The following is a 14,731-nucleotide window of genomic DNA, read 5'->3' as shown; positions in this document are numbered from 1 at the left end:
CTGATCTTGAGATAAACACTTTTATTTTTTGTCCATTGAGTATGATGTTGGCTGTGATTTGTCATGAATGACCTTTAATACATTGATGTATGTTTCCTTTATTTCCACTTTGCTGAGGTTTTTTCTCATAAATGGGTGATGGACTTTATAAATGCTTTTTCTGCATCTATTAATATGATCATGTGATTTCTATCCTACATTTTATTTATATGATGTACCACATTTATTGATTTGTGGGTATTAAAGCAACTGTGCATCCCTGGAATAAACCCTACTAGATCGTGGTACATGAACTTTTCAATGTGATACTGGATTAGCATGCTAATATTTTCTTGAGGATTTTAACATTTATGTTTGTCTTGGATATTAGCCTATAATTTTCTTTGTTTTTAGTTCCCTTTTATTTTTTTTAGATAGGGTAATGTTGTCCTTATAAAATGAGCTTGGGGATTTTTTGGAATAGTTTTAGAAGAATAAGTATTAATTCTTTTTTGACTGTTTAATAAAATTTACCTTTAAAGCCATCTAGTCCAGGACTTTTGTTTATTGGGAGGTTTGTTTTTTTATTGCTTCAATTTTATTAGTTGTGATTGATCTGTTCTAATATTCTAATTCTTTCTGATTCAGTTTTGGAATATTATATGTTTCTAGGAATTTATCTCTACTTTAACCAAATTGTTAGATTTGTTAGAGTATTGTTATTCATAATAATTTTTGTGTTTTTTAAGATTTTATTTATTTATTTTTAGAGAGAGGGGAAGGGAGAGAGAAAGAGAGGGAGAGAAACATCAATGTGTGGTTGTCTCTTACATGTCCCCCAATGGGGAGCTGGTCAGCAACCCAGGCACATGCCCTGGCTGGGAATCAAACCGGCAGCACTTTGGTTCACAGGTCAGCGTTCAATCCACTGAGCCACACCAGCTGCGGCTGTTTGTAAAATTTTCTTAAAATCCACTTTATTTTTGTGGAGGTAGTTATTAATTCTCTTTCATTTCTGATTTTACTTACTTTGATCCTCTCTCTTCTTTTCTTGATGAGTCTGACTGTTCTTCAGAGTTTAAATCTCAATGCATTATGCCAGTGATTTTCAATCTTTTTCATCTCATGGCACACATAAACTAATTATTAAATTTCTGAAGCATACCAAAAATATATTTTTTACTCTTCTGAGAAAAAATAGTCATAATTTTGATTCAATCAAACTGGATGGCTATTGTTGTGTTGGCTGCTGTCATTTATTTGACACTCTAAGGGAAAAGAGGTCAGTGTCCCTAAATAAACAGTAGGGTATTACGTGTTTTAAAAATTCTTTCAGCACACTGGTTGAGAATCTCTGCATAATATGATCTCTAATACCCAAACACTGCAAACAACTTATTTTAACTCTTAAAAAGGGGACTTGAATTGTTAGGACTGTCTAATTGTTTCATAGCACAAAAACAAAACACATATATAACACTGGCCATGGATATTTTATTTGTGTAAGCACTGCAAATGAGCAAATATATATCTGGGATAATATTATGAATGCACATTCTACCTTGTATGTTATACCATTTTAAGCTATTCCATAGGTTCATACTGACTATAAGTCATATACCTTCCATGCCAGTCCAAACCAAATATTAGTATAACCAGAGGAGGATTTGGTTGTTAGCCTTTTGCCTCCCATGAAAGCTTTCTCTTTAATCTATCCAAATCATAAGTAAATATATGTAGTGTTAAGTGGAAAGTATCTCATTTGTAATGTGTATTTCTCTGGAAGAACAGTTTTTCCTTACACCTGCCCACTTGCCTGCCAAATTTCCAAGCCTTTTAGTGTCCCATTTCTGTATCCAGAGTTAATTTATTCCCATTATTATGTGCCTATCTATATACTTCAACATGTGAAAATCCTTTGGAGGATCATGTAAACTTGAGGCCATCTGGCTGAGAGAAAATAAAATCAGAGCAGAGAGGTGCTGATTTTGAAGAATCAAAGGATTTGAATTGCCCTGCCCCCAATCTTCTAATTATCAGATTCCAAGAGTTCACCCCAGATATATTTGAGAGGCAATGGTTGAAATTTATAAAGTCTGAAATCGACAGATTTGAGTTTGAATCTTGATTTAATAACTACTAAATTATCTGGCAATGAGGTTTGTTCACATCTCAAAGCCTCAGTTTCTTACTATAAAATAAAGATAATATCTTGAAGTGTTCTGTGCTACAAGCGCTTGGAATAATCTATTTGATGTGTTCGTTGATGTGTTTGGAACATATCTGACACATGGTGGGCACAATGTTAATGGTAGTTCTTTTAACTTGCCTCATAACCTTCTGCTCCATGACTCTCTCATACATTAGCCCTAAATTCTACTTCTAAACTTTTAGGATTTCCTAGTTTCTATAAGGTTTCCTAGTTACTTTTTTTCATAGCCATGCAAGGAATATATTAGAAAAGTGGTAACCAGTGCTCTAAAATGTCTGCCAAGCAGCCTCAATTGCTTCAAATAGCAAAGAATATTCCTATTCAAATAGCCTTAAACTGAAGGAAACAGATGTTTATTTGGCCGCTTCCCATGCAGGTAGCCTAAGAGGTCAGCCCTGATGATGGTGGTTATTTTCCTATGCCACACACTTTATCATTCACTCTGTCAAGATGAGCCTGCAAACTGCCCTGAGTGTTACTGGATTTTTACTTATCATATATCCCACCACTGTTGTTTTTTTAGCTTTCTTTCTCCAGGCTCTTTATAAGGAGAATTATATAAAAAGGTTATTTAGCATGGCTGGAAATATTCTACAAACAAAGGCAGTTTAGTCTAAATTTCTAAAAAAAATAACCAATTATATCAAAATCATTATCATCGATTATATTCATTATATCCAGTCACCTACTGCTAGTTTCCAATGATACTGCTGCCATCAGGGACTAGGACCCCAAAGAACTCAATAGTCTGGGCTTCTCTTACCTCCTCCAGAGAAGCTGAGTTTTGATGAAGTGATCTCTGAGTTTATATGTCTCTCTTCCTTGAGACAATACCCAATGGCCAGGAGGGATATGGGAATTTACTAAGGACACAAGTAAGGGAGAGACCTAAAGAAAATCTTTTTCTAAGGTACCACTTTACATGGAACTAGGCTTATATGAGCTCAAGCCTTTCTCTTTGTGTTCCATACTTGGAACTCATGTATCTGCTCTCTAGCTGGTAGTTCCCTCTCTCAGGAATAAAGGCTCAAAGTCAGAAAACATCTTAAAATCCACAGAGAAATAAAATTATCCAAGGTGGGATGAAAATGGAAGTGAAGGTCCAGTCAAACTATCCAAGACAAGACTCTTACTTTTGGATTTTTGAAGGAAAGGGAACTAGGTGAACTAGTTGCCAGGACAACCTACTGTTGGCAAGAGGAAGGTCTTGACAAGGAAATGGGAGACCTGTGGTTGTTCCTGCTCCTGCCTCTGTCCCTGGCAGCCTTCCATGGAGTCAAAGGCTGCTTGCAATGTGACGCCAAATTTAAAGAGGATATTAAATCATTGTTGGAAAAGCTGGTACCCTCAGACGTCCCTGGCCGAACTCAACTGCTTGAATTGCAGATTCAAGAGATGACCAATTTAAGTGTCAGCGTCACCCATGGGAACAAGATGCTTCGGGTATTAGGTGAGGGAAGCTTGAGTCCCTAAGAGTGTTAGGGGTTAAAGGGAGTCAGGGAAGAGAGCACCTGGATCTACATAATATCCTCTACAGATGTAATTATTCCCCCACATGTACGTTTACCTCTCTTTTCTAGCTGTTCAAAAGGTTGCCAGTTTGAAAACATGGCTGAAGAATGAAATTTATAAAGTGGGCAATAACACATGGAAAGGTGAGGTACTGTTTCAATGTCAAAAGATTGTATTGCCTATATGAGCAATTGTATTCCCCATATTTCCCAAATATGAGAAAATATCACTGGGAAAAACAAGGCAAAATGATCAGGATTAAATCCTGAGGAGAAGGGCCAACTTTATACTCTGTCCTGCCCCTTCTCAGGTGTCTTCACCTTTCAAGGCAAGCTTCGCGATGTCCGCCAAAACCTGGAATCCAAACTGAAAGAAACATTAAAACACTTCTCTGAACTTGGTAATAAAACATGTCTATCTAACAACACCAAAACTATGTGAAAGGAATAAGGAAATGGAGGGTGGGAAGAGGAATGTGATTTCATATTACAATGACTTAGAATGTGGGGAAGAGTAGTTGGAGGTTAATGGGTAACTGAATAAAGACTACTTGGGTATGTATGAATAAGACAAACTCCAAGTTTATTGATTCTAAACTCATTAGACTTTCTGATTCTCTTTTAGCTTGTTCTGAAGATTGCAGTGAGTATATTACATGTGATGCCTTGTGGTTTTACTTCAATTTTCCTATCTCCTCTGCTCTCTATGACTCTATCTCTTACGTGTCTCACTGAGAATCCAAGTCCTAAAGTTGTGGTTCTAAGAAAGAATGTCAATGATATCTGATAACAAAATCTAGCTTATGAAACCTTAGATCCCTCACAGAGTTTCAAGGTGCTCAGAGGCCTCTTAAAAAATAGTTTACAACCCATAGCACCTGTGTAAGCTAAGGAATTACTTTTTCCTCTTCTTTCCCCAAGACCGAATTTAAATTATAGAAGGTTTTGACTCCTCAGAAAACTTGATTGCTAGAAAAGAGATACACAGATGTCTGACCTAAGAAAATGTCAAGCCATAGCTTCCCTCTAATTTTATTTCTTCTCTTCATCAGCTGTGACTGAAGGTGCTATCCTAGATTGTTGGAGCTGTGTACATATCACCACCCGGTGCTTCAAAGGAGAGTATTGTGGAGGTAACAAAGACTTTGGTGTGGCATTTTGAGGGGTCAGTGATCAAGGTAATGATCTGTTATTGATTTATTCAACCAATATTCGTTGAGCATCTTCTATGCATATCATGCTTATGTTACAAATAAAAACTAAAATGTTGGGTAGAATTTGTATACCAGTGTGAATTACTAGGCACTGGACCAATTGAAGGGCTGAGGAATACAAAGCCTGAGCTGAAGATAGAAAAATTATACTAGCAGGATCAAGGGCAAATGTTTCATAGACCCTAAGGATCTAAGAATAAAAAAGGTCACAGTAATCAGAAACAGTGATGGAAGTGATGAACAAGGAAAACAGTTTGAAGTTAAAAAAATCTTTTATTTGTCTAAAGTTCTCAAGTTACTATTTTTCTTCTCTAAAACTCACTTTCCAATTTCTCTTTTCTCCTCCAGAAGAGGATTCAAGGAAGTCTGAGAATCGAGAAATTGCATTATTTCTGATATTGATAGCAGAAGCTATAATATTGGGAGCTGCTGTGTTACTGTGAGTTTTCCTCCCTCCAGATGAACACTGGGTCAAGCATTCCTTTGGCAAAAAGACTGCCATTGCAATCTCCTCCTTCCTTCCAGTGGAAGTAAGAGAAAAATCATTTTGAATGTTATAATATGATACCAACAGGAAGGAAGTGAATGTAAGTTTGATGGGATAAAAGTTGAAGCAGGAGAAATGAAGGAGGTACAATGAAGTATGAAGAAAACTTTTGGAGAGTTGTCTAGAAAAGAGAGAAAAATAATTAAAATTATTATTGTGGGAGCACTAGGATATTGAAGTCAGAATTGTCTTGTTTCTCTACTCCAGATTCCATATTTGTGTAACTCATCGGAAGAAAATGAAGACAATACGAAGGTCATTAGAGAAATACTCAGAGAAGAAAATTGAAAAATTAATAAGGATCAGAGATGAGGAAAACGAAGACTTTGGAATCTAAAAATAAATATATCTAGAAAGGAGGTCTTTCATAATTCTCTAAAGTGTTGACTCGGAGTAGAAAACTGGTAATCAAGTTCTTTTGTGGTCATACAAATAGAGTATTTTGAAACTGAAATAGAACTTAGATTTTTCTCTAGTAAAGATCCTTACTGATATCCTGAGGCGATGTAAGCAATGAGAGGGCAAAATATTTACTCGGTTATGTACAGAACATAATGCTGATATGTTGCAATGGACCTTAAAAAATGATACTTTGCATGATTTAATAAAAATGCATGGTTCATGGCTCTCATTTATGGCTGTAATTAGAATAACTAAATTTTTAAGGCTGCTTTTTATTTCTATATTTTCATTTTGTTTCTGTTTCCATATATATCATTAGGCTTAGTGTAGGCAGCTTTCCTGATCATTCACAACATTTCTTCTTCATTATGATATTATACACAGACAGTACAATGTCCAAAACATTAGTTCTCAGTAGGTAAGTTTTACCCAGTCATTTTCCCCCATGTTCTGTGCTCCATGACTGAATTGTATATGAATTTCTGATTGTTTAAATTGTTTCCGTTGAACACTTTTTGTATATAGTACCTTAATTTGTGCTCTGCATCTTACCTAATTAATTTTTTACAATAACCTTGTGAGTAATATTATTATTATCTCCACGTTAGAGATGGGGAAACAGAAAATACCTAACTCAAGGTCATGCAGCTACTAATCTAGGCTATGACAGACTCCTCTGGTGGCTGATCATCTGTTTGGTACTGACAGCTACCACCATAGACACAATTAATAACTGGATTAATGGTGAGAATAATCAAGGGTTTATTGTCACAAAATACTCTTTATTATGGATAGTAATGGCAAAGCCTAGAATAAAACTGAAAACTGAAACCTGGCTAAGTCTAAAACGTGAGAACTTTCCACTCAATTTTGTTTGTTTTTATTCTGGTAGATTATTTCAAAAGACAAACACCACAGTATAGCAGCAGGAATAGTTTTAGCAGTCTTGCTTCGTTGCTGGATAGAATTGTTTATCTATCTTTCACCCCTCTAGAACTTTAAGTGCTTGCTTGATGTGCTGCTATATTAACGAAATACTGAATGAATAGGAAGGAAACTGGGAGGGACCTAACACTGATATCTTTCAGTTACTAAATTTGAATTTCATGTTAAAAATTCTCCGAGTGTTATTGGCATCCAGCATTTCCCAAAATTCAAAGCTCATTTTATCAAAAAATCTTGAGGCATACTAATTTCATTCACACTATTAATTTAATTATTATCTGTATATTGTTTTATTTTTCATTGTAAGTAATTATATAAATGGGATAGCATATTTGCTAAATTTTGTGTGATTTTATGTTTGTTTGTTTTAGTGCAACCTTTTACATTTATTGTCCCATCAGTTTATTGCACCCTCCCCACTCCTTTTTTCCTCTATTCTCATCATTCCACTCTAGAAAATCTAGGTGAACGAGTTAGAATATATTTTTCATTGTTTTAGCAAAGCCTAAATATCTATAAATTAATAGACAATATATTAATAGACTATATTTTCACCTGTAAATTTTTGCAATTAAAAAATCATGCACACTTTATTGCATGTTGATTTTCACACCTACTTTGTAGAAATTATTTAAGGCTAACTGGTATAAATCTGTTCACTGTTTTTGGCAGTTGTATACAATACTGTTACCGAAAAAGAGGTCCAGGGCAGGGGGCAATATCCAGCCCACTTAGGGATGCCAAATATTGCTACAGAATGGGGGCCCCTCCTGAGGACGGTATACTAATATCTACTGGGCTCTTCTGTCCACCGCCAATTGGAAAGACATCTCTCAATGCCAGAGATTTGTGAAAAGGAAACAAAATGTTTATTTAATGCTATTTAGGCTTAATGCCACCACTAAAATATCAAAGTCCTTTAGGGTATACACCTACACCCACACAGCTCCCGCTTCTCCCACTGTCCCAACTCCGGGTACCGTAAATCAGGAAAAGAGCACACGTCTGTGTTGCAGGCCACTGGCACCGTCAGCTGTGTCACCATGCAGGCAGGATTTCTAGTTAATCCAAAGTACTGTGGTACCCTCTCATGGTCCACTGGCAAGAGTTCTTTGTACCCAGTTCCAGCCAAAGTCTGTCTTGCTTTCCAGGCCACGTGGCCAAAGGGAGCACCCCAAAGCTGCGAGCGCCTCTTCTACCAAAGCTGCAGGGATTCACACTCCACCAAAAGCATGTGGCTTTCTTCTTCACCTGGCTGCAGGGATCTCCATTCTGGCAAAGCTGCGTGGTTCTTCCCTTTCACCTGGGAAAGAGGGGGTCCGCACCCTGCCCAAACTATGTGGCTCCCTCTTTCACCTCACCAAGAGGGGGTCCTCACTCTGCTGAAACCACGTGGCTCTCCCCTCACCTGGGCAGTTATCCCCTCATGTCCTAGAGCCAGTCTTTTCCAAGCTCCCACACAGGCCTTCTCACTCAGGAGTGGCGCACCTTGTTACCATCCTCAGTCCAAACCCTTCTCACTCAGGAATGCAGCCCCTCGTTACATCCTGAGTCCCTGCTACTCCCTTCTCCCTCGCTCCAAACTTGGCCATTGCTATTTAACATATCTATGAAACCAGTTAAAGGTTATAGATATGTTAAATAACCATTCCAGAGGTTAGCTGCAAAACTATTGCTATGCAAAACAGCTCTCAATGGCCTGGCCCCATTCGTCTCTTCCCCCTGGGGGTGGGGGAGGCGGTGAGGACATCTTACATGTCTCTCCAATATTTCTATACACTTTGAATTCTGGAGACCATTCCAAATCTTTTTTTGGGGGGCCCCCCCTGGCCGCACCCTGTATCAGGACCACACTCAGTCCACTGAGTTGGACCAGCCAGAGCCATATTCTAATTTATTGATACTTTCTTTTGTAAGAAATGGTGTTACAGAATTCAGACATCTGAAGTGAATATTGTATATACTTTAAAATGTAATAAATATGAGAGGAGGCTGTAATAATTTGCAAACATACCAGTAATATCCAATATTCTATGTTTGCCACATTCCCACTAGCAATAGACTGTATGTGTCTCTTATGTTTTGCCAGTTTAATTGGATAATCTACCTTTATCTACTAGTGTCTCCATATCTTTTCAAGTGATTCAGTGCCGTTTCAGTCACCTTACGGTGACCTCTTCATGCACTCCGCTAAATTTGAGTTGCCTTTGTCTTGTCAACTTAAAAGAGGTCCTAAATTGTATCATGTCCCTTGCAAATATAAGTATTTTCCCAAATCTATCCTTTGTCAAATGCTGTAACGGTTGTTTTAGCTATCTACCCGCTCATTTTTTCTACTTCTATGACTTTAATACTTACATAATATAAATTAAATACTCATTGAATTTTGGATAGTCAGTCATTCCATATCCAGTTGCTTAATAAATCGTTCATTTTACTTTTTAAACTAAAATATCTTCTATTTCTATGTTTTTTATTTTATTTCAGAACAAATGTTTTATATTTTGTTTTCTACTATTCACTCCAGTTATTTGGCTTTTTTATCATAGTGCATTTACAAGAACCTCTAAAACAGTGCAGAAAATAATCAACATTTGAATTAAAAATAAGAACTCAATCACTGCAAAACTGCAAGTCTTTAAGTAAACAGCTAATGTTCGAGAAAGTTAACACATTGACTCTTAAGGAAATTATAAATTGTTCTATTGCATTTAACCCTAACAACCTGAAACTGTATTTGAATACTTGTTATGGTGGCTTCCTTGAAGTTAAAAAATTTTAGTCCTTTGGAAAACTCTGATACACAGTTTTATTTATATAACAACACTGCCTTTATAAACTAAAATCTCAAATGTCTTCATTAATTCTTCATAATATTTCAAAGTAAAGAAAATGAATCCTTTTTGGTAACATTGTCTTCTTGGTCCCAGAAACTATAAGACTATCCAGAAAACAAAATACCTTCGAAAGTAAGAAAGAAGCACCCAGGAAAGAAAATATCACGAGGAAGAAAAACTTTCTTTTTTATCCCTTGAACTTATCTCAGCTGTTAAGGATCTCATTATTTTTCTTGGTGGCACAAAAGTTTATGTAATTGTAAGATTATAAGGGACAAAGTTTCAGAAATATCTCATAAGTATATATTAATATAATTAAACATTGACTATAAAGTAAAATCTACATGTTTAAAAAGAAAAGGGAATTAAATATTTGCATTTGAAAAGGAAACAAAATATAATGAATGATCAGAAGCATTTAGATAAAAGCAATAGTTGCTAAGAGTGTGGATCATACACAAATATCTGATAACTTTATACTTTGTTATGAAATACTTGAGGTTTGAGTGTTGTTCTTAATCAAGGAAGATAGAATAAACAATACCCACATTTGCAAAGAGAGAATAGGGGGATAAATAAAATTTCATTCATCCAACAGAAATAACTAATAATTTTTTTAAAGTAGGGTACAAGGCAAATAGAAAACACTACAAAAATAAAAATAAATTAAAAATAGAACGAATAAATTAACCGAAAGATCAAATATTAGAGTGAATATTTTATATTCTAATTATAAGCTACTTATAAGAGATGATGCTAAAAAAACATATCAAGCTAAATGTGCAATGAAAGAATTGACTATCAAGCAAAACCTAACTGAAAGAAAGCAGGTATTGCATCATCGATATTAAGTATAAGAACAGTTACACCAAAGATCATTAACAACAATAAGGAATGATATTATATAATATTAAAAGTAATAAATAGCAGAATATGTGGCAACAATAAATTGTATGAACCTAACAACATCACCTTGGTATAAAGAAGGAAAAAATATCAACACATCTTCCACAATCATCATGGGAAAGTTTAACACACCTGTCTCATAATTTGATAAAGCCAAAGAAAAAAGGTTAACGCAGTTATACATATGTAGAACAAAATAAATAACCTTAAACTATTAATACTAGTTGTGTTAACCCTGAATCCATTTTATATATATATATATATATATATATATATATATATACATCTATATATATATATATATACATCTATATATATATATATATATATATATATATATATATATAATTTTCTTCATCCTAATACAGATGGATCATTTATAATCATTAACAATGTGCTTGTACTGGGCTTGGCTTTAACAATGTGCTAAAGCTTGGCTTTAATTTTGCAACTAAATTATTTTGTAATTTAGTTACAAAAATGTATAACTAAAAACAATAGCAGGTTTTCTCCTAAATTCCCATATCCTCTGAATATGTGGCTAGACTACATCTCCCAGTCTTCTCTACATTTAGGTGTGGCTATGTAACTGAACTCTGACACATAGAATGTTAGTACAGGAAGTCAGATAGCTGTTCCTAGGTCTGGCATGTATCAACTTAAAGGAATCCTCCAGCCTCTTCCTTTCCCGTCTAGTAGTGGGATGTTAATATCCAGGGGTGTCTTAGAATACCCAAAATCCATCTAATTTGATGCATCTATTTTTGCATTTCATAAAGTTTTCATCTGGAAGTTTATTTCATTAAGCTTCTGAGATTTTAGAATTAGCATTTTATATTTACATAATTATGTTACACAATGACCAAAAAGAAAGAATTCAGCAAATTCCAAAAAATATTTTGAAGAATCATTTTCATATTATGGACAATAAAATTAAAAACAACAACAAATAATAAACATGTTTCATATATTTAAATTGTAAAAGCCATATCTCTAAATAACTCACAAATTAAAAATGAAACTACAAAGCATTCAGGTTTCCAATTGTATACTCTTAAGTCTGGCTTACAGAGAGTGATCACAGCTCCTCAAGGATGCTGAGGCCACCACACACAAGTTTATTCCTCAAAGTGTTGGTGAAAGTTTGTCTTCGGAACCCCTCCCGCTGTGGTTTAAGGAAACCAGTGTTGCTGTGGGTGGAGAAAACTCATCCACTGACAAAGAAGACTCATCAAGATTTAAGGGCTCAATGTCTCCAGTTCAACCAGGTTTTCTCACACATCCCCACACCACTTTACAGGATCTATTCATTCCTAATTAATGTTCTCACTTTAATAATAGAAACCTTGCAAGGCTGGGAACTCAGTTTGCCTGGTAACTCAGACAATGTCTGAATGAGGTGTTTTCTTCCTGGCAATTTCATCCCTGCAGTTACAGGAAATAAGGTATTTCCTCAGGCCACACCTTGAAGCTCTCAGGTCGTGTATGCAAGGTGTGAGCTGAGATTTTGAATCCTCGAGCTCATCTTTTCTTTCACTCCATTGTCCAGAAACATAGGGGCAACCATTCAACATCATTGGGTTCCCTAATATTCAAAAAAATGCTTGAAAGTATCATGTACAGAGTCACCCTACTTCTTGTTTCTTAGACACGTTTGATCAGGATATCTAATGCAGATAGTTTACATGTGTTTATAAATAGTTCATGCCATGGACTCTCGGTTCTCTCTTTACTACCAGAAAGTCATTAGCATCTTTACATCCCATTTGATTGCAGTCAATTCCAGAAATCCCACAGCCAGTTCTGAAAACTCATCCTTATAATTCTGTCACTCTAAATCTACTTCCATTACCCAAACCTGTATCAGTCTGAGTTCTTCAAAAAAAATAGAACCAACAAGATATGTAGACTTAGATATGCAAGAGGAGAGTTATTACGGAAATTGAATCACACTATTATAGAGGCAGAGATATGCCGCAATGACAGTGTGACCTCCCACATTGGTGAAAGGAGGTACTCTTTACTCAGGCTGTTGATTCAAATGGCAATCTCTTCCAAAGACATTCTCAGAGACGCACTTGGAAGGAACATTTTACCAGCTACCTGGGCATTCCTTAGCCCAGTCAAAATGACACATAAAAATAACCACCACAAAAACATGACCTACCAAATCATAAAGATCAAAACAGCATAAAAATATTGAATAAGTGTTCAAAGTAAGCAGCCAGGAAAGCAACAAAAATGTATAACTAAAAGCATATAAGGAAAGAAAATTATATTACATTATAAATCAATTAAAGGGAGAGCAGAAAATACAGAGATAAGAGCAGATGCTAACAAAATGTCTTCATCTATGCCAAACAAGAATGTTTAAAAATATATAATAAAACAGGAACAAAAGGAGCAAAACTATAGATAGAATATGTTTTATATTAAGAGATTCTTTTAAACAACCATTTGGCTATAATATTAAGACTCGGATGAAATGGATATTTTTAATAAAAGTACAAATTACCAATACTGACAAGAAGAAGGGGGGAGAAGGTACAGAGAATAAGTAGCATGGATGGTAGGTTGAAAATAGATAGGGTGGAGGGCAAGAATGGTATGGGAAATATAGAAGCTAAAGAATTTGTGACACATGGACATGAGCTAAAGGGGAGGGTAATGTTGGGGGAGGGGTGTGCAGAATGGAGGGGAATGAAGGGGGGAATGGTACAATAGTAATGGCATAATCAATAACATATATTTTTTAAAAAGATTCTCACGTTATGGTAATACTAAAATAATAAGTGGACTGAAAGGAGCAGCCAGCAATATTATGTTATTAAATACCTATAATAAGTATTTAATGTTAAAATCCAACCTATCTCATGTACTCCTTTGAAAGCCTTTATTTGAGATTCTGACTTTGGATTGAATTCCCATTAGCTTTAAACAATGTGTTTCAAATGTTATCCTTCTACCTGCACATTTTACAGAAATTGTTTTATTATTAAATCCAGAATGTGGTCTTTACTATTTCTAGAATCACCATTATGAAGAGGGGCTGGTTGTTTTGTATTTTTAGTGTTTTGTAATACAACAAAATGGACATGATCTGATTAAACTATGTGCTCATCTACTAGGAAAGGTCTTGCTGTACTTCGGTTTCCAAATGTAAACATAATACAAAATTAATTGCTTACAATCCCAGTTTAAGCTTAAGCTAACATTTAGCATAGAAAAAATAAAGATATCTAAAAACATCTTTCCAATAAGAAAATGCTCCACACCAAACTTATTTACACCAATAGTGAAACAATGCAAACCATTTTGTTACTGGAACGATTATATACTAAGAGCTGACATATACTCCAATGTTCCAAATATCAAACATGCATAAAGTCTAGTTGTAAAATGTCCCTGGGATATTTAAGTCATTAGAGGAGCATATTTCTCAGATAGTCTGAGACCCTGGCACCAATGGAGCAAAATTTTAAAACCCCATCATTCTTGGGTTACTTTATTTAGAATCAGTATTTTCAAGGGTTTTTTTTTTTCAGTATAAAGATGACAGAGGTAAGGTTTTACTCAGCTTTTTTACTAAATAAAAATTTATAAATTCATTTTATTGAGATAACATTAAAAGTTGTTAGTCAATCTAATTGAGGCATTGAAAACCTAAGTTATTAGAACACACACACAAAGAAAAGCTAACAGGATACAAGCAACAGCTGGGTTAGCAGTGGAAGCTTCTTAATTTCCATTTATAAAAAGTCTTTCTAACTTTACTCCCTTTCTTTTTGACTCAAAGTCATCTGAACCTTCTTTATCTGAGGCAAACGCTTTCTTTCCTGACTTTCATTTCCTGACCTGCATCCTCTTCCAGCAGATCCCTTCATTCTTTATCTGTCATCATCTATCTACCTCCTCTTCCTCAATAATCAGTCTTCAGCTTCAGTGTCTACCACTATAAATTAAAATATCCTTTTCTCATCCTGTACCACTTCCAACAACCACCCAGCCCTCCGTGACAAACTTCTTAAAAGAGAATTCTGTGTTCCATGCTTATTTCTTAATTTTCAGCTCTCTCTTCAGTTCACCACAATCTGCTTTCTGCTCTTCACTACTATCAGGAAACTACTCTGAGGGTATCAGTGACCTGTTAGTTGTTACATTCAAACAGCTCTCTTTAT

General features: G+C 35.3%; 1 protein-coding gene across 1 annotated transcript; it reads left to right on the top strand.

The window, feature by feature from the left end:
* The first annotated feature begins 3,409 nt into the window (after window positions 1–3,409).
* Window positions 3,410–5,800, top strand: IZUMO3 (IZUMO family member 3). Its single transcript, XM_037159959.2, has 7 exons — window positions 3,410–3,641; window positions 3,772–3,846; window positions 4,014–4,103; window positions 4,328–4,345; window positions 4,755–4,835; window positions 5,265–5,355; window positions 5,671–5,800. The coding sequence occupies exons 1-7, from the start codon at window positions 3,410–3,412 to the stop codon at window positions 5,798–5,800; spliced, it is 717 nt and encodes a 238-aa protein (XP_037015854.2).
* Window positions 5,801–14,731: the final 8,931 nt, after the last annotated feature.

The sequence above is a fragment of the Artibeus jamaicensis genome, unplaced genomic scaffold (genome assembly GCF_021234435.1).
Source record: "Artibeus jamaicensis isolate MK-2021 breed Jamaican fruit bat unplaced genomic scaffold, CSHL_Jam_final scaffold_1964, whole genome shotgun sequence".
In the NCBI taxonomy this organism is placed as follows: domain Eukaryota; kingdom Metazoa; phylum Chordata; class Mammalia; order Chiroptera; family Phyllostomidae; genus Artibeus; species Artibeus jamaicensis.
This window is presented reverse-complemented; position numbering and strand designations above follow the sequence as displayed.